This window comes from Augochlora pura, chromosome 2 (genome assembly GCF_028453695.1).
Source record: "Augochlora pura isolate Apur16 chromosome 2, APUR_v2.2.1, whole genome shotgun sequence".
Classification (NCBI taxonomy): domain Eukaryota; kingdom Metazoa; phylum Arthropoda; class Insecta; order Hymenoptera; family Halictidae; genus Augochlora; species Augochlora pura.
In genome coordinates, this window is record NC_135773.1 from 9,536,724 (window position 1) to 9,557,063 (window position 20,340).

The following is a 20,340-nucleotide window of genomic DNA, read 5'->3' on the forward strand; positions in this document are numbered from 1 at the left end:
CTGTCTCTCGCCTATGCGTCTCTGTCGCGGTCTATCCCGGACTTTCCCTCTCCTTCTAGCCCTCGACGATTTGTATACCGCAAGCCTGTATGAAAGTTAATGAGTCAAAAGAGCTGGAGTTTGGTGGTTCCATTAGTATCGACGTAAAGCCGCTGATTAATTTTGGAACGCGCCGCGATCCGAGCGACTGCGGATCAGGTAACGAGCGTAATCACGGTGTGCTCCGGTTTTATACTTTGCTTGAATCCTTGGCGAAGCGACGGCTGGGTCAATTTTGCCCGGATTATTTTCATTGTTCGTCGAGTCGCTCGAATTTCGAGAATTAAATAAAATAAATTACTGTTTTGTATTCATTAGGAAGGCAAATAGCTTCCGGGAAATCTCTCCAAAAATATGTTTAGAAAAATGGCCGAACAAAATTGTCGCCAATAATACGAATTGCGAAAATGATCCACCGTTCAAGGGACCATCGCTCTTTTAAAATGTTGGATACATTTGAATTAATTTTACGTTACCATCCTTCTAGAAAAATATTGTTAGGACAGGTACGCTTTAACTTCTGCTTTTCACAGTCGATTTAGAAGATTTTTGTTCCATGTGAGAATTATTTTCTATAATATCTTAGTATTTCTCAGAACTCTGAAGTACAGCATAATTAAAATGGAACTGTATCAAAAGTGACGGCACGTTTTATACATTGATTGAATAATTTATAGACTACCGATGATTTATACATTTATGCATTGACATTCTGCAGACGTTTTGTAATTTAACGATAAAGAACAGACATTTAATCGGAACATACCACGTTGTTCTGTATAATTTTTCCAGTCTCCGAGACAAGAACACGAAGCTCGATGTTAAAAGGAACGGTAGTAATACGTCGCTCGCAGCTGCGGCCGGCTCTTTTCCCAGCCGTGGCTTTAAAAATATCACTGGCTCGCACACGATCCTTATGAAAGCCCAGTAATTTCGCAGCCTCGAGCACCTTGCCGCGCGTGATCATCCGTCATACTTACAGATCCCAAATTGGCCGTGTACAATAGTCCGGATGAAAAGTATCGCCCTAATCCCGCGGATTCGCGAACATTTCCAGACCCATCGTGGGCTTTGCAAATAATCTGTTTCATTTTTTTTTCAGGTATTTATTCGTCGTTTGCTCTTACACGCTCGTAGATAATGGACGGATCCTCCGTTTTCTACGACGTAATTGTTTGTTTCACACACTAGTTCCGTTGTTGATCTATTCGGTTAAACAGAGCGTTGAAGAAAATTAGTAAAATAATGAAATAAGTAACTCATTGAACGGTGACTTCTGTAACAGCTACATCTATTGACACTTCTTTGTGTTTAATAATTTTTATAATTTCTAACATTTATAAAGTTTCTCGTATTTCTTCATTTGAAGAGTTTGTGTAAGACGTTTTTTAAACAAATGTTTCTAAATTAGAAAGTAACTGAAATTGATCGTTTCGGAGCTTTTAGAAATTGATTATAGTAGACATCTTGTTAACAAATTACTGCACCAATCATTTAGAATAATTAAATAATTGTTCAGATTTATATATATATAATATTACATGGCATTCAATTATTATATATTATATAATTGAATAATATGATATAATATTTGCTCGGAGCAATTTATTTTGTTCAACTCCGATCTGTATACTATTAATTGATATTATTAAATTGATTTGGGTCGAGGACGTGCGGCAATTTCGCGACGGTATCTCCGACGGTATCGCTCGCGAAACAAAAGCGTTTTTCATTTCAGTTCTCGTGGCAGCGATCGGTTCCCATTGAACCGAGCGAATTAAACGATCGTGACCGGTCGCCGCGGATTCAGGCCGATTTCATCCCGCCGATTGAACTGGAACCGAGATTTGCGTCCCGAATCGATCCGGGTCGGAAAAGTAACGGGCGAGACGTATCGAAAATTCAATCGTCGTGCTCTCGCAACAACCCCCCGGTCTGTGCACGCGTTGCAGGTGGCAGTTGCCATGTCGAATGATTTTTGGCGAGCCCGCAACGGTATTCTGGACGTGTCACTCCGGTAATTAGATCGTATCGGTGTATACGCGCGCGTGTGTGTCCCGCCGCGCAAAGCAAATCGTTCGACCTCTTTAACCGGTCGCTTCCCCTTCCTGCGCCGCGACCCAGCAGCCACAACACTGGCGAATTAATTAACGAAGCTCGCCGCATTAATGATGTAACGACAGGATTTACGACGTTTCCGGCAGCCGAGGGGTCGATTTCCCTCTTTTCGACTTTCCCCCGTGTTCTCCTTTCCATTTGCCCGGAACCTTGCGATTGAAAGTCGGAGAACTTCCAATCGCTTCGCTTGCTGTGCGCGACGCCATCTTCGTTAATCCACGAGAACATCCGGGATTACGTATCTGTTTCATGCTTCATCAAGTATCTCATTATTGTCGCTAAATTTCTTATTACTATATTTCATTCTTGCGACCAGATTGCGAATTTTATGCATTTATATAAAAAATAGGTGACTTGAGATTTTATTTTCGTTAAAATCGTATACCTTACACGGTGAAACAATATCGTAGAAAATCCTCAATATCTGAAGCTCGCCGAGCCGCTCGAGCGACGAACGGAGAAGCTTCTAAGACTCGCAGATCCCCGACTCACCTGAAAGTGCCGGCTCTATGGAGAAACGAGTTCAGTCGTTAAGAGGACGAGGCACTAGCGAGACCATTGGTCCAAGTGCGGCGCATTCTCGTCCACCTCGGTCTGAACCGAGCGGTAATTAGCAATCAGCTCGGCACCCTCGCGGTGCGGCAGTCTCGGGACCGCGCGACGTCACTCAAAGCGGAGAGGCATTAAATGTACCGCGAGTTATTAACGACGTTTGGCTTCCTCGGGCGCGATCTCGTGTTTCCGGGCAAAGCGGATTCCACGGTGATGCGAGAGAAAGAGAGAGAAAGAGAGTGTGAGAGACACACAGAGAGAGAGAGAGAGATTTGGAGGGAAGGGTTTGGCCCCGTGTTCGACGAACTGCGAACGAACGATAACGCGAGTGGGCCACCTGCGACTCGCGCACGACTTCGCAGAAGTCGCCGTTCTCAGGGCGGCAATCTGGCGGCGGGGGAGACAAGGGCTGGCTGCTCTGCCGGGACGACCCTTTTAAGTGGCGACAAAGGTACTGCGCGCTGTTCCCGACCCTCGTGGATTCGCCCTTACGTAATATCTTGCCAGTAGTCGGATCGCGGGCCACCCTCTCTTTTTTCCGCCCTTAACCGTCCTCCGCCGTCCCCGTCCACGTTTTTTCCCTACCTATCGCGCTCTTTGTTTCCCCGTCGAAGGATATTTTGAAGGGTTCGGTGCGCGTTAATGGACGATTTAGCCGTCGCGAGCTCGCTGAACCGGCGACCAGCGCCCAGATAAGAGAAAGCCGCTCTGCTCGGAGATTCTTGATAACTGTGCCAAGGTTGACAAGGCCGTTTCGCATAACGCGTCGCGTCGCGTCGCGTCGATGTTAATTCTGAAATTTCGGGGATTATTGTCCGACGGCGGTTCCATTGTGACGGCTAATTGCATGGATGCCGCCATTGTCTGCTCTGATCACAATGTGCAGTCTTTAGTCGCGCGAAATGTGAACCGATATCGACGAGAATTTCACGCGGATGGCGTTCGACGCGTTTATCAGAGAAATGATCCCGTTGTATACAATCCGTGTAAACGGTACTCGATCGTTATTTAACACCCCGCTGTACCATTTTCTGCACAGTTAAAACGATGAGCAACTTTTCGATTGTAACCATTTCTTAGAAAAGAATTTATATTTATTCCGTTTGCCTAAATTCGCTTAAATGCTTATATAATGTCAACAAGAGAACAGAATTTTATTCGGTCATCAAGTAATGGAACAGTAAACATATTTAACAGGATATTAGCAAATATCTTCTATCACGAGTCAGACTCGTCAAATCTATATTATAACAAAAATATCAAAAAGTCTAAACAAATACAGTCCTCTCGTCGTTACAAAACAGCACCCGTTAGATACTTTTAGACCCCTTTTTTCAAATTTAGAAATCAGGGAAATGCATTTACGCATACCCGGAGACCTCGGTAGGTTCAGTGTTGAATAATATTATAGTCTCGCTCTTATTTGTGGAACACAGTGCCGAGGTATACGTACGAAAAAATGCGGGTTACCCTGTCCTCTCTAACTCTGGAAAACAATTCGCGCCGGTAACATTGTCGCGAGAAGCCGTCGAACGGAATAGTTTCCGCGCAGAATGTTCCTCTCATTTTCCGTTGCGGTAAACAACATCGACAGACTGCGTTGTCACAAACCGAAACCTCGAGCGGCGCACAATTGACAGCGACGCGCGGAGGAGCGTCGCTCCCGTTCGTGGGTGGGGTGGGGGGGGTGGATTTTAATAAACCGGAAGCTTATTGTGCGGTCCGTTTGGATAGCATACACGCCGGCGTTATCAGGAAGCCCGGTGAATGAATGCTCGGCGTTCGCCGCGACAGCGAGGAAGACAGCGAAACGACAGCGCGACGTCGACGTCCGTGCTCTGGGGGTTGCTCGGGTGGTCGGGTAGCATGGGAAAGGAGCGGCGAGGGGCGGAGAGGGAAGAAGAACTGGAGCCTCGGGGGAGGGCCGCATTGTTGCAGTACCGGTGATTACGACCGGCAAGCGAACCTCCTTCCCATTTTTTTGCTGCAAGTTCACCGAGTGGTTCCGGCCAGCCGAGATGCCCTCAAGGTCTTCGCGCTCGTGTCCGCGTCTTCTCACCCCCCTTCCCAAGCTCGTGTCTCTGTTCTTTAAGTATCGTGCCTTTCCTACGATCTGCTTGATTGCGTCGTTAAACCCGAGACCCTGTATCAGCCATAGCCTCGCTATTACACCCCGCGATCCACGCCCTTACACTCCGCCTTCGAAAGAAACGTCCAGAAGAAGTCGTCTTCTTACCCGCCTCCGCTCGCATTCCCCTAACCCTTCTCCGCGCATCTGAATGCCGGCTGATTGGCAAGAAACGAGGCTGCGGGCTTCCAAAGCAACTCTCGGATTGAAGGACGCGAAGTCTTCGTCTTTGATTTTGAGCCACGATCGTTCGCAAGAACGTGCTTCTCGGCGCTTGCAATTGAACCGCTACATTTTGGATTTTCATACGATATCAAACTCATTTAACCAATAAGTTGCTTTAAAGGAACGTGCTGTCATCGTGAAGAAGTCGTATCAGCTTATGTATACGCATGGCAAACGATAAAAGGAAATGAACGATCATTTCGTTGCAACCTCATTCTACTATGCAACAATCGTGGATACGTTTCTCGAGCATATTGGCACTCTTAAATTCTCTTAATCGTTTTACTAAAATCGACTAAAAAGATTTCCTTGCAATATAACAGAATTTCAAACCCGAAAGAAAAATGACGTACCGGCACGGACCTCGTTATCGCGAGCGATTGTCCCGAAGGAATCAAAGCGACCGGAAGAGAACGTTTCCCTTTTGATCTTCCATCTCGGTCCCGACGCGTTTCTGCCGTTAATAGCCGATCGATCGATGCCGTAGCGAAGCGCGACTCACGGACCGTCCAAGACGAGAACTACTATACAAAGCGGAACGTTCGCGATCGTCTAACGTTTTCTTCGCGATCGCGCGGCGACGGGAGAAGTTCGATTTCTCGCCGGTAGAAGAACGAGAGCGAAGGGAAAGGGCTTTCACGTTGAGCCGCGTTTAACAAGAGACAAGGGTGGCCGGTCGAGGATGCTGTTTCTCAGAGAATCCGTAAGACGACTTAGAAACAGGACTCTTACGACTCGCGATGCGACAGTAGGAGGAAGCATGTCGGTGTCTTTCACAGCGAAACCGAGGGCTCGGAGAGGTGTAGAGCGCGCAGGAGGAGGTCGGCGGAGATGGCCCGGCGGAGGAACTTCTAAAATCAATTAGCAGCCCCTCGGGCGATGGGGTTCCGTTCCCGCGACTACGGAAGGACCCTCTCCGTCATAGGATAAGGGGTGATAAGGAGGGGTCGACGTTTATCCGAATAGAGAAACCGGCGGAACAATCACGGCGTTTCTACGAGTATCTATCCACACGTACACGAGGGGCGCGGGGGATCCCGGTTCGCGAAACTGTGCGGGTGCGTGGGTGGCCGGGCCACCTGCAGGGGTTGCAGCGCGGTTCAACCCTTTCGGCGAGCAACTAGTCTTGCCGCGGCGCTGCGGGCTGCTGAGATTATCGTCAGAAGACGAACGAGTCGATGCTAATGGAACCTTTTCCTCGCGATCTCGACACCCTCGCATGAAATCTCCCTTTTTTTTCCGCCCCGTGCACTCGGGGTCAGTTTGTAAGCAGTCTCGTGCTTTCAATTGCTACCTTTTCTGTCTTTTTTTTATTTCATGTTTAATGTCGCGTCGACTTTGACGTCGTTAGTGACGCCTTGGTGCTTTTTTCTTCCTCTCCAATGATTTTATTTTGTAGTAGAGATTGATTTCCACTAGATAGGCTAATGAAGATTTTGTATGCCTTTGATTGGAAAAACCTGTCACCACCGGTCAAGTGACCGATTTCGCATTTTTTATTTCGTAATTGTTGAAGTCATAAAACTACTTCCATTAAAAGTTGTTGAATATATTTCTTTAATCAGGCTCGCGCTATTATAAAAATGGTGACAAATTTAAATGAACTCAATCTTGTAATTTATATATGGCAATACTTGTTAGTCGCTTTTATATATCTCATTCGATAAATATAAGGTTATTCATGACCACAAGTGATAACTCCGCAATAACCGGTTACATTGTCCTAGTTCAAAGTATTTTCTACGTGTTTCGATGATGTCAGAGCTGCAGGCCATACCATTTGATACTTCAGTCCGTGAGCGTGGTATCTTCCACTTTCGATTGGTAGGTGGTCGGTCGACGAAATTTGTGATAAACGACTCTTCAAATTCCGTTTTAAATGAAAATCACGCGCCGGAAAACAACGTTCCCGCGACGACCGTAAAAAGCAATTAGTTCGCAGCCGATCGTGAAAACCCCATACATTTCTTGATTGCCTCGGCGACTTGCGCCGTCCTAGCGGCCCCGAGATTGCCTAAAATTTCTATTTGCTCGGCGCGCAGCCCCGTTGCCGAAAAAAAGTTAATTATTTCACGTTCGCGGGACGTCGAGTGGTGGTCCCGGGGTCCCGTGCATTCATCTCGGCAAATTCGAGCGGTTCGTGTGAAGGGGCGTTTAAACTTTTACCTGGAGGGATGCAGGCGAGGGGATGGAGCCGGTCGGGCGTCTCTCGCGACCCGCTTCGAACTCTAACGACCGACGGTAATTCGTCCACCTGGAGTTGGATGACCGATGAAGTCGACTTACGCGAAATGCGTGCGACCACGTAGCCGAAGTTTCGAGATCTTGGGGGTCCCGTCTTGTCCTATGCGCCGTATAATTGAGCATCGCGGCGAGGATCCCTTTTGGGGCCAGCCCATCGTCCCTTTCGTGCCAGCCGATGGTTGTCCAGGTTCTGCTTTGTTCAAAGTTTCCGTCTTCGAGGACGACGACTTGGAATGGGAAAGCTGTTCCTCGGAAACAGAGAAAATACAGGTTCATAATCTGTCGAATGAACATCAAAGCGAAACGTACACTCCAACCTATAAGTATACGAGCAGCTATAGCAAATAGGCGAAAGCTCGGATCGAAGAATGTTGTGGAATCTTTAAATAAGGGTTTACTTTAAAGTAGTACGTTTTCGGATTTTGTATTCTGATGGGAACAGAAATGAGAATTCCAGTTAGAATCGATCAGAAATCATATTTGATGATATTAGAAACGTTCTTCGTTATCGCAGAAAGGATTTAATGGTATTTATGACTATAGTTTTCCTCAGGGGGCCAGAACTAAAAGCTAAAGTTGACGACGTCGCTGGATAAGTTATTGCTCCCACAATGACTAAAATATTATCGTATCCATATGTAGTACTTATAAAGATGTTCCCCAGATGCTTTAGACAGTAGCTACGATCCTCAATCTTCATTCGAACTGTTCTACTACATAAGTGAAACTGACATAAAAATGAACAAGCCGGAGCGAGCGATTCATTAAGGCAATTAGAGAGCAGCGCGAATTCGCTCGGTATTTCACCTGAGAAACCATCCGCCAGGTGACAATGGGTGAAATTGCGTGCGATTAACTAGGAAGGTAATATTCAAGAGCGGTCTTTCATCTCGGCGCGTAGGGTGGAGGGTCTCTCGTTAAAGAACCTTTGTCAGGTGGTTGCGGATCGGTGGCAGGAGATCGGCAGAAAGACGAGCTAAGCCGAAAGATACCGGCCGATTAGAGAGACCGTTCCCGAAGTGCCCCCCTCTTCGGCCGTCATCTTATTGCATGGCCCCCGTCTCCGCTCGGCGAGAACGAGCCGCTGCTCTTCTATCTGACTTTGAGGCGAGTTTCGCTCTCTTTGAAGGGACCTCGGCCCTCGCGACCCTTCCTGACCCTCGGAGTCGGAGGAGGACGCGACAAAAAGGCCTGTGGTCCTTCCGCGGCACATTTCTGTCCTATTGGAAGGACCAAAGGGCCGAGGGACACGCGTATTCGTTTAAATGAAGACGAAGGGACTCCGAGACGATGTCCTCTAATCGTGGAATCACGGACTTCTTTTGCTTCGCTTCTTCCGCCGTCTATTGACATCCCATGGTATTTGTTCCGCTGGATACTGTATTGACTCGTTCCATCTCGATTAAGTTGGAACTTTGATCGTGTGTTTGATTGTAGCTTCTCCGGCGACTCCGTGGAATCTACGGGCTATAGATGCTCCACAGAAAGGGTCTCCTCCGATGGAACGTAACCTGCGACCTCTTTGTAAAGCTTCTGATTTGAACAGTTTTAGAGACACTTTTTAGAGAAATTCTTAGAAATAGAAATAATTAAAATTAGTTATTACAAGTAGTAATTGTTAGAAATCCTTGAAATACTTTGATGAAGAACAATTGAGAGAATCTAAATCGCTGTTGTGTCCTATTTAATTCAGCTTGAAGATGTATTAGGTTGGAAACTATGAAACGGGCGCCGCAGCTGAATACAGACTAAACAAGAACGCCCGTTTCATAGTTTCCAACCTAACAATTCAGTTTCTTTTCTTTATTAGTCGGTCGTTTTTTATTTGTTATTCTCCAACGCTTACTTTTAAGACAACGATCGCTTTTCGCTATCGGGTCTGTGGCCAACGATAAGATTTTTCACTGGACGTCGCGGTAACGTTGCCCACGAGACCGACTAATATAATACCGCGAACGAAGAGAAACGAGCCGAGAGCCAAAAAAAAAAAAGAAGAAGCGAGGAACGGCTCGCGGAGCTCTTTGTAGAACCAATCCAAGGGTCCAGCGCGGTACCCAGCTCCGGGAAACGATGTTGAATAGCTCCGGGCAAGTTCGGTCTTCGTGCGCAGACTGGACCTCGTGAAACTTTAACGCGTTTACCCTGTTAGTGGCCCGGGGACGATATATCTGCGCGCGGAGGATGAAGATCCTTCTTCTCGAAGGATTTCGTATCGGAGACCTTTCACTTGTCATCGATCATGATTAGTCGTTGTAATGGGCCCCGGCCCGGTAACTCACTATTTCTTGATTTTCGCGCGGCAACTCGGGGAACATTGGGGGAGATAAGTGCGAAATTTGATCATTTTCCTCTGGCGATTTTGTCCGAGAAGCTCGCCAGCCATAACATCGGGTGGAACTATTATATCTCTCGCAGTGACAATTAACTAACCGTACACATCCGGAGAAGGAAAAAGGGAGTATACGTTTCGGAAACATTTCATCTGGAAAATTATATTAAATAGAATTACTAAACTGCGGGTGTTTATGCGAAATAAAAAGTTCTTGCACATAGATGTATAAAATCCGTAGTAGTAACTGCAACTTATGTAAATTTCACTAAAAAGTAATGAAAAATGGTGGAGATACAACATGGTGTAAGAAAATGGGGTTAAAGAATGATATAAAAGAAGTTAATTTGTGGATAACGAAGGATAGCCTAATAATTCTATAAAATGCAATTACACGAATAATTGTGATGACTCTTTTATATAAATCACGGTCAAGCGTGGATTTAAACTAATAAAATGAATCAGATATAATATTAAATTAAAGTAATTGTCATGATTTAATAATATTGAATCAACCCGACAAAAGAATTTATTTACACCAGTTTCGTTTTAAACGGCTCAAATGTTAGACGGTTTCTAAAAGCCGCGAAATAGTGGTAAATTTTTCATGCGTTCCGTCGCTTAATTATGAAATATTTTCCCTAGTGCAGGAAACGTTCCAGGAACTTAATCCTCCAGTAATTAAATTCTATTTAGCGGGAATACAGTTGGAGTAACGGTCGAATGCGGTAAGAGGATAAACCGTTGGTATGATCGTTCGTCAATTCGAGTTTTCTTTCGGGATTATCCGTGGAATCTTCTTAGGCCGCAAGTCGTGTAAATATTGTTGGGAATCCATCAGTGTTTATCCTGCGGTCTGGTGTCAGCGGCTAATACGACCGGAAAATTTGGTGGAACCTGTTATCTTTGAATTTCACTCGCCTTTATTACGTTCTTTGTACACAAAACTAACAAACTGCACGGACTCGTGAATATTGGTCGCCAAAACGTCGCGTTTCCTTTCAAACTGTTTCTTTAACCCCTTAACGTATTTTAGCGAGTCAGAGTCGTGACGGAGATTTGTATTAATATCCTGTTAAGTATGACTGTTATTCCATTCTTTTAAATCGGATGAAAATTATGCTCTCTTGCAATCAATATTTAATCGCTCTAATAAATGTAGACATACAATAAATATAAATTTTCTTTTTCTCCTAAGAAATTATTATAACCAACAAAGTACTCGTCATTGTAACTATGAAGAAAATGGAAAAGGGATTAAAACAGTATACTTTGCGATGTACTACGTGTTACCAGACTGCTAGTTAATAAAAATGATAATAAGTAAAATTAATAGACGCGGCGAATCAGTGAACCGTTCTAGTTGATTGTAGACGAATCCGTACGAGCAACAGGAATTTCCGATTCCGATCAGACTCTTTTGTGTACAGTAATTTGCGTATCTGGATTCAGATGCAAATTGGCCGCTGAGATGCTAGATTTACAGTTTACTAACGAGCGTTTAGGGATTCCGTACAGGCGCCAGCATCAGGACCCTTAGCTATTCAAGTTGCAACCCTTCCAAGTTAGGGGTTAATTGTGTCATCGTGATCGATCTGTTTGTCCGTGATTCTGCTATCCTGACGTTTGAAAATATGTTACCGAAACTATTCGCAATGTCTAAAATCAACAACGAGCGGATGGATTTAACCGGTTACCGTGTGGTGTAGGCAATCACGTATTTGAATTCAATCAATTATTTATTTCTTAAAATGAAACGTTCAAAAGTCAGAAATCCTTAAAACACCATCAAAGTTATTTCATTTCTTTATACTAACTTTGCGAAATTTTCTGTGAAGGTTAAAAATATATTGAACGAATGAAGATTAATATTCACTAAAATAAATCGTTCTATGTAAGATGTCACAATATTAATTGTATTGGTAAAAGATATTAAAATTGCGGAGAAGCGAAACAGTGATTTCTTGTCGTCAATATTTAAATATCCAAGCAAACATGGACACACGATATATATCTCTTTTTCTCAGAAAATATTAAAAATAAAAAACTGCTAATCGTTGCAGCTATGAAGAAAATCATACGGCATGGGGTTAAGAAACGTCATTTAATTTGCTAAAGCTGTGTTTAGCAGCGAAAACACTTGAGGGCCGCTAACAGAGCACAGTAATTGACTCCCCTAGCCTACATCTCCAGAAATGGTACCCTCGTTTTTCGCCGCGACTTAAACGAAAGACACTCGAAAGTACAACGGAATTATGCCTGTGGCTCGAGAATTATGGAACGCTTAGCACCGTGTTTTATGGCTTCTGTCTCGCGTGATATTCCGCTGGGTAAATAGCTCGGAGCATTTCACGGTCTCGCGGAACACGTTCTCCGCATAGTTAGACGCAGGAACGGAATCATCCGTTCCCCCCCGCTCTATCATAGTTTTATGGAACTCCCCCCGCCTGCCGGCGGATTGTTTCCCCTTAATTTATGTTCGGATATCAATTAAACTGTGCTCCGCGCGGCACTAATTTCCGGAAGCAATTTGTAATCGGTATTGTTAAGCACTGCAAGCTCGCGGAATTTAATAGGCGAACGCGTTAAATATTTTAGACCGTACGCAAGAGCCTGCGGAATATCACCTTCGCGCTCTCATTTTTCCGGGATTTCGAATTTCATTGCAGAACTTTTTTAGCGCTAAACTTTTAACAGATGCGTCATCATGGGCGTCTACCACGAGATAACCAGTGAATGATTTAACGTCTACCTCCCTGCAGCTAATTGGTAACCAACCGTTGTATATTAAAGAGCATTTATTCGAAAATAAAAAGTTAGATAGTTTGCGATGGAAAATCTCTTTGATTATCTGTGAGAAGCAATACAACGAGGTATTTTGGCCACGTTGTTGTAAGAAAAGGAAAATTGCCTCGAAACACACGATAAAAGGTTACAGAGGATTAAAATGCAGGAAAAAATACTTTAGTTTGATATCATTTGTACATTATCGTGTGCTTTGGGAATTGTAGCGATGTTAACGGTGAATGTATTGTACGGGGTCCGATACAAGATGATAAGTCAGAGGGGCAGGGGTTGTAAACGCGAATGACCAGTTCGAAAGTCGTAGGTAAATCGCGAGAAGGGGGCCAGCACGTTTCCCCGGGGCAAATTTCCGATTTATTCAAGCCCGCTCCCGAATACTTGGGAGCCCATAAAGAGAATGAATGGGATTGTGGCGGTTGCAGCAATGCTTAGGGCTGCTTCAGGGGTTCATGAAATACGCGGCCGCTACCCTCTTTTGGGCTTTGCTCTCCACTCACCTCTCTCCATCTTTCTCTATCCCCGGGACCCGCTAACGCTATCCCGTTTCTATTACTTCGTTTTCTCTCCAGCGTCGCCCCTCTTTATTAATAATTACAACAATTGTACATTTTCCTATCGTATCGTTGTGCTTTAACCTGCATTTATGACTTCATAAAAAAATTTTATGTTGCACATATTTTTGATACAATTATATTTAAAAAATTGTCGAGCATAGAAGTTAATAGAATCGAACACAGTTACGTGTTATTTATTTTTGTTAATATGTACGTTTTCTTGTGTATCTGATATTCGGGATGCCACAAGTGTACAAAGACAGGCTATCTGGCAATTATTAAAAATTCTCGGTTAATAATTGATTCATGTTTGTTAGGAATACATAGAATCTGTAGTCTACTCATCATCCAACTGCAATCTAAATTTACACGAGGATTTTACAGTGTCGAAAGGATAAAAGATAAGAACTACGCCATTAAGTACTCGGCGCGATTCAGCGACATGGAAGACGCAAGATGATCGTTTTTCCAGCTGGCCTAATTCCCTTATAACAACTAAACCGTCTCGATCATAAACGCGCGGGTCTTTTATCCAATTGTCCCTGTCTGTTCCGTGTTCGACTTTATCCCCGCCTCCCGCGTATCGAGTCTGCCCCCACCGCGGTCCGCGCGGCCGATATTACCATGAATTTACATAGCCTCGCTCCGAACTCGGAACATATTGCGCCGCTTTGATTTATGTGAAACATTTGCTAAATATTCCCGCTTAATCTCGGCCGCGCGGAATGCCTTTCTGTAACGAGAGAGAGACAGAGCCGAAGTCTCCTTCGACGAAAACCCGGCGAGGGTTCCGCGCGCGCGATCGAGGGGGATCGTTCGACCCTTGCGCGTGCCCGCTCGCCTTTTTTTACCGCCGGCAGCCGATGAACGGAATTAGCGCTCCTATATTGGCCCGATACCGTCGGAGAGCTATCGTTTTCAAACGTACGCCCGTTATTTTTACTTGTATCCGCGCCGCGAGCCTTTTCGCTCGAACCTTCGCAAGGGTTCACTATAACGCTTCCAGGATTAGGGTGTGTTTCAACGAATGAGGATTACACGGCCCTCCAGAAAATTCAGAAGCTTTTTTAAGGCTGGACTCTTTACTTCAACATCCCTGATCTCCGTATTTTAAACGACTCTTCTGTATCATAGAATTGAAAGGGCGAAGCTAAAGTTGATTCTCTGCATTTGCTGTTTTAATTGCCATAACATTGTTTTATTGATGTTAACAATTCTTTTGTGCGTTTGTTTCGATGTTAGGTTTATATAGAAACGTTTCTTTTTTACAATAAATTCTCGAATGTTAATCTGCGGTTTTTCTACAAAAATTTAATAAAGATCAAGAAAATTGCCGAATATTAATATATTAATGTGAACATGATTAAGGAATGAATAAAATTGCTTCTGTTTTGGACAAATTAAATTGTGATAGTTAAAAGATTCTCTAATATACCGCTTTGTTACATAAAGCTGATATATCAGCGCACATATTTTGGCAAATCGTGCAGCGTCAATGGAATCTTTTCCGCAGGGAGGGAAGCTCGCGTAAACCGAAAGAGCGGCGAAAGCAAATATTTCAAACACGAAACTTGGCTTTCGAGGTGCCGAGATCATTTTCGCACCGCCGGAAACGTCGTCGACCCCAATTTTTTTTCTCCCGTCGTTCCTCGGTTGCTTTTTAACAATTTCTAATGAAGGAACCCTCCTATTGTTTCTGCGCGGTGGCGAAAAAAACGTCAGGCAACGTGGCCACTTCATAAATGTCGGCCACTCTCTCTCTCTCTCTCTCTCTCTCTCTCTCTCTCGGCGCCCGACTCTTCCGTGGCTGCCTCGGAAAATTTATACGGTTCCAAAGATTTATGAGAAAACAAATCACTTTGAAAGACGTCAGAGGCGCGAATGGAATGTATTAAGCGCGGTTCAATCTGCCGTGATTTATTATTCGCGATAAAATTCGTTTGAATAATAAACGGAGAGGGTTCGTTTTAATGAAAAATATCGTGTTAATCGTGATAAGATAGCGCAGTGTCAATGCAAAAATCGGATCAGTGAAGATAATTTAACAACTGTTTGTAATATCATATATGTAGAAATATAGAAGTAACTTCATTTAAATTACAAAACTACAAAACGTGAAAAAAAACTTGCTGATAATAATTTGTATACCAGAATTTCATTGGTCACCTGCTTCGACTACTCGTCAATTTATTATCTTGTACATTTCAGAATATTTTATTTTGTACTATTTACAATTTACCGCGTTCACTGTAAGTAGAAACATCCCGCGATGATCAGACGCGATATACTTATTCTACTACAAATAGTATAGTACACGAATAGTATAGTGTTGCGACGGCAACACCGATGGTCGAAAGTGCCTAGCCGTCCCTCTTTAGTTATTAAGCCATAAACACACGAATCAATCGACAATAGGCAAATTCCGACGAACGACGACTAACGCAATTACTTTACGACCACCGTACTTACCGAAACTCGACTCGACGAACGGACAACACGTGTGACAGACCCACGGTACCGTTACACGGACAAACTTTCATAATTTTACTTTAACAAAGAAGACGATGCAAACACGAAGTTCCTACCAAATTTCCCACTCCTCAGTCCAAGTTCCCTGCGACACACCCACCTCCAATCGAAGACATTTCATTTCCTCCACCAAAACTATCCTCCACCAATTAACGAAACACCGAGGTGACAACAGACAGAACACGACAAACGAGAGACAGAACGCAGTAATCATTCATACATAACGCATCAAACTAAGATCACAGCTAACATTCATACATAACACATCCAAACGTAAACGTAGTAAACCACCATCAAACATCGTAACTAGTATACTTGTACAGTGTAAATAAAGTGTATATAAAACAAACATACATCTATTAATACGGCATTGTACCAAGCGTGTATAAACAAATCCGGCCTTACAAACCGGATCCACATCAAACGCGTATACAACATATAGTATACAAAATAGTAGTATACAAATAGTGATTGTTTCAAGAATAATTTCATAATATTATTAATATACTGCGGAATTAAAAATGTCTCCCCTCTTCTGATAATATTAACAAATCTTACATAATATGAAAATAATCTCAATTATGACCTAGCAATTTTTGTCAAAAGTGTATAAGAACCGCAGTCTAGTTATCGATCATTAATTGACTAATAAATATTCAGTTAATAAAAATTTGGATAATAGTGGATAAAATTAGTATAACTAGAACTAAAACGAACAGTTTAATATTTAGCGTGACGCAATCCAACTGAGCCAGTCTAACAGTGAATATTAAGCTTGAGAATGACGAGATATATCCAACGCTATTGTCTCCCTCAAATGGCCATAATTCGGGACAATGAAACGCTACGCTTTAGCTGCTGGGTATTTGGCGGTTTCTCGAGATTCCATTGACCGTTCCAGCACGATGGCCAGTCGGCCTAGTTCGCATTTGGCTTCCTCCTCCAACGGAACGAGAAGTATTCCTGTTGAGACTGCGGTGGCTGTTACCCCGAAGCCGGCCAACTTCACGAAACACTATACCACTTAGCATCAAATCCATTTCGAAAAGAATTCCACTATCCGTAGACATTAGAATCTTCGATTTTTCGATTTTCGTTCTACATTCGCATTTTCTAACATTAGTCGTACATTTTGCATTTTAAAAGTTCGCCTAGTTTGTCGAACTTGGCGATTTTCAATATGACAAAAAAGGTCTCACAGTTAAACGGTTGCAGTAATGAGCGTGGATCGAACTTAAAATTGCGAACCATAATCGTAAACTAGAAGTTTTAAGCTTCAATTTAAAAGAAACCTCGTCATCCGGCGATGATTTTTCTTGGAGTTATCGTCAATCAAAGCTGTCCAATTTGTATCAAAAATTTTGATGTAATTTTTTTTATAATTTTTTTGGGGTAGTATACACGTCATATACCGCTCCCGTCTCTGCAGAGAACCAAAGAAGCACACAAAAAGAACAACGTTTGCTAATAATTTTTGTACCGCAGCCGGACGTGCATTATTCACAATGCTAACGGCATTCATCGTTAAGCCCGTCCAGTTTCCTCCATTCTCACCCCTTGCTCCCCATTATCCCGAAGTCGCCAGAAAACCCGTGGACATCGGCTGGTCCCGACCATTTCCGTTTTCGTTCGATCCGTTGGGTCTTACCAACCCTGCCGTTGTTCGTCTTTTTTCCCCTCCCCCGTTTTGTTTCATTTCCCACTTCACATATTCATACGGCACTCTTTGCTTACAATAAATGCAGACCATTTGCATGTAGGGCCCCCTACCCTCGCTCTCATCCTACACCCTCTGTACTCTTGCTCCTCCTCTCTTTACTCTCTCTCGTTCTCTCACCCTTCGTCGACCATCACTCTCGCCCGAGCTCTTCCAATCTCTCTCTCTCTCTCTCTGTCTCGCGTGTACACGCCGTTTTGCTCCCTTGGTCTCTCTGGATTTTATCCTCTCGCTCTTTCGCATTGTCATTCTTTCACTCGCTCTTATTGTCCAAGTTCTTGTTCAGCTTTTCGACTGCACCGCTTTTTGGGTTTCCCACTTTTTTTTCGCCATTGTGTTTTTCTTCCCAATTTTTTCACTGTCGCATTCTTCTTTACCACTTTTGACTTTCCCACTCTCATTGCTTAACTGTCTCGATTTCAGTTACTATTTCAAACCATCTTAATTTTTGTTTCTCTTATTCTATTCTATTCTATTCTTCTATTAATGTCTCATATTTTAACAATCAACCGGAGTCAAATTTTCTATGCGATACTCATATGTCACATTCGATCACTCAGATTCAAATCAGTTTTTAAATAATTGACGCTCAAAAATTAGCAATACTATTGAGACCCAAAAAATTTACATTATTATTTGAATATTCTAGAACATCGTTTCCTTTATTAGAACTCGATATCCCATTCTCGAGTAGATTTAATTAATTGTTAACTTCAGTCTCCTCATGACAGTATCATTTTTCTGAAAAGAATGTTACACTTTGATCCAGAGTGACGAATTAAGAGGCTTTATTGTTAACACAGAAATTGATTTCTGCTGTCTAAATACTCAATAAAGCTGTCCTAAAGTGTCAAAAAGGTTGAACTTATAATTATTGAGAGAAAAAGCTTTTCCTGACATTCCCACGGATATATGCCAATATTATATTATAATATTTCATTATACATGCTCACAGCGTTGAAACCGGTGGATACCAAACAAATTCTGAAACTGTTCATTCAACGATCCCTGCTATCTCTATCGCGAACACTTTCCAACTCCGCCACGTCCTGATGCCCCCCTCTGCCTCCCATCCCGACCGTCTCTCGCTCTCCATCGGTCTCCGTCGGTCTCGATCGGTCTCGATCCCTCTCGCAGGGTGGCCCGGTCCACCCCACCGCCGCTGCGACTCGAGCGCGATAAGCCGCCCCCGGGGATCCGCGATTGTCTCGATTTATATGCATGCACTGTGCACAGACGTAGGCGGCGGCGGCGGCGGCGGTTCGTGGGCTGGTCTCGGTGACTGCACGGGCGGGCGGACGGACGGCCACGCTGTCGTGCCGAGGGTTGGGAAAGACGAGGGCCGCGGAGGCGGATAGAGTAGATGCGACCGTCAATAGATCGATCCACCGACAGACAGTAAATATCGCTGATGAGCTGGTCCAGTCGTCGACGATTGGGACTTAGGGTCCGGGGGTTGAGGGGCTCTTCGGGTGCTTACCCTGCGATTTGTCGAGTGGCAGAAATCCGCGCGCGCTACTCCGCGTCCACGATGCCTTCCTGCAAAATGGCCGGGGGTGGTGGTGGTGGTGGTGGTGGTTCCAACCCCCCGGGCCGCCAACGCGCCGGTCCTTTATCCGACTCGGCGCTTGGCCATTCTTTATTCCCGCGATTTTTGTTTTTACGCTCTCCATCGGAGATTTTCACCGCGCCTACCGAGGCAGAGCCAGTGCCTTGGGAGAGAGCCTAGGCTGCCGCGTTGTCCGGGGATTAACGGCCTGCGCCACGATTTTGTTCCCTTTTCCCGAGACGCGAGGGATATTGTTGCGAACGAGGGACCCGGCCGGCAACGATTATCCGATTTAATTCCGAGATGCCTTTTTAACGACCGGCCCGTGTTTTCGTTTCCGGTGCCAGTAATTGCGGACGGACGCGCGTGTTCCGCTAATGAATTTTAAGAGGGAACGCTTCGTTAGGATCGATCCAGAGTCGAAATGTCGGTGCGTTTTCAGTGACCAAGTCGTTGTTTAACGCGTTCGCTGTCAATTACGAGTTATCTCGTGATAGACGCGAATGTTAAAGGTTTTTTTTATTTTAGCTAGAAAAACCATTATTCATTTTTATAATTCTCCGATGTCATGCTGGCTTAAAATGACCCACAGCTTTTATTTACGAGGAAATGAAATCAACGATTAATTAAATTTACTCGAAAGTGAGATATCGAGTTCTAATAAAGGAAACAATGTTCCAGAATGTTCAAATTCTGTTCTGAAATTTTTGAGTCACAGTAGTATCGTTAGTTTTCGAGAGAAGGTATACGAATCGCGATAGTGGAGGGTTAAAAAAGGAAATGCTGGTGTCTAGAACAGGTTGTTTCAAAATGGGCTTGACAGTCATTTTTTAACACACGACCATGTCAAAAAATGTACAGTTCTGCAGACAATTTTTATTTTGATCCGCGGTCTAGTTATTATGTGTAATTTACTAACTGTATGTGGCGCTATAGAAAAACTGTACAGAATTGGCAAAGTCCTGCTAGAAACGAACAACGAACCCGTCGCAGAGGACTAACAATTCTTACGACGCCGTTCGCTCGGTTTACGACTCGCGCCGCGTCAACGAAAGTTCCAGGTCATACGAAGGTCTAAACACGGTCTATTGTGTTCCGCAGGTCTCCTTGTGCGACGATTACAGTCTGCCAGTCGACTTCGTGAACAAAAGACGTCCTGTGAGCGCAGCGGCCGCGACATCCACGGTACAGTGGGCGCTACCGAGTCCTACCGTCGAAAACGTGAGTACTAAATACTTGAGTTGTCGCTCGATGAAACGCGGGAACCGTTGGGCTATGTCCGGGGGTTGCCGCGCCGAGTTTCAAGCTGTCCAATGGCCATTCAAAGTTTTAGGGAACTTGGCGAGGCCGGGTATTGCTTTATGAAAGAGGCGGATATGCTCGAAGTTTTAGTGGATCGCGCCGCGCTCCAGTGTTCTAGAATTCAGAGGCGCAGTTTGTTGAACATACTTCTGGACAGGGAGAACCGGCCAATTGAAATTCTAGCCTCGAGCTTGTAAGAAGTTCCGGTCACGGTGCATCCCGGGATCTTTGCGATTTAATGCGGTGCGG

At 44.2% G+C, this 20,340-nt stretch overlaps 1 protein-coding gene across 1 annotated transcript in view; it reads left to right on the forward strand.

Annotated features, from left to right (window-relative positions):
• The window catches only part of Hwt (SH2 domain-containing adapter heavyweight), a 167,611-nt gene that overhangs the window by 79,207 nt on the left and 68,064 nt on the right, over positions 1-20,340 (forward strand). The window contains exon 3 of the mRNA XM_078195990.1: positions 19,891-20,010. Within this exon, the coding sequence (XP_078052116.1) occupies positions 19,891-20,010 (120 nt within the window). The remainder of the gene's footprint in view (positions 1-19,890; positions 20,011-20,340) is intronic.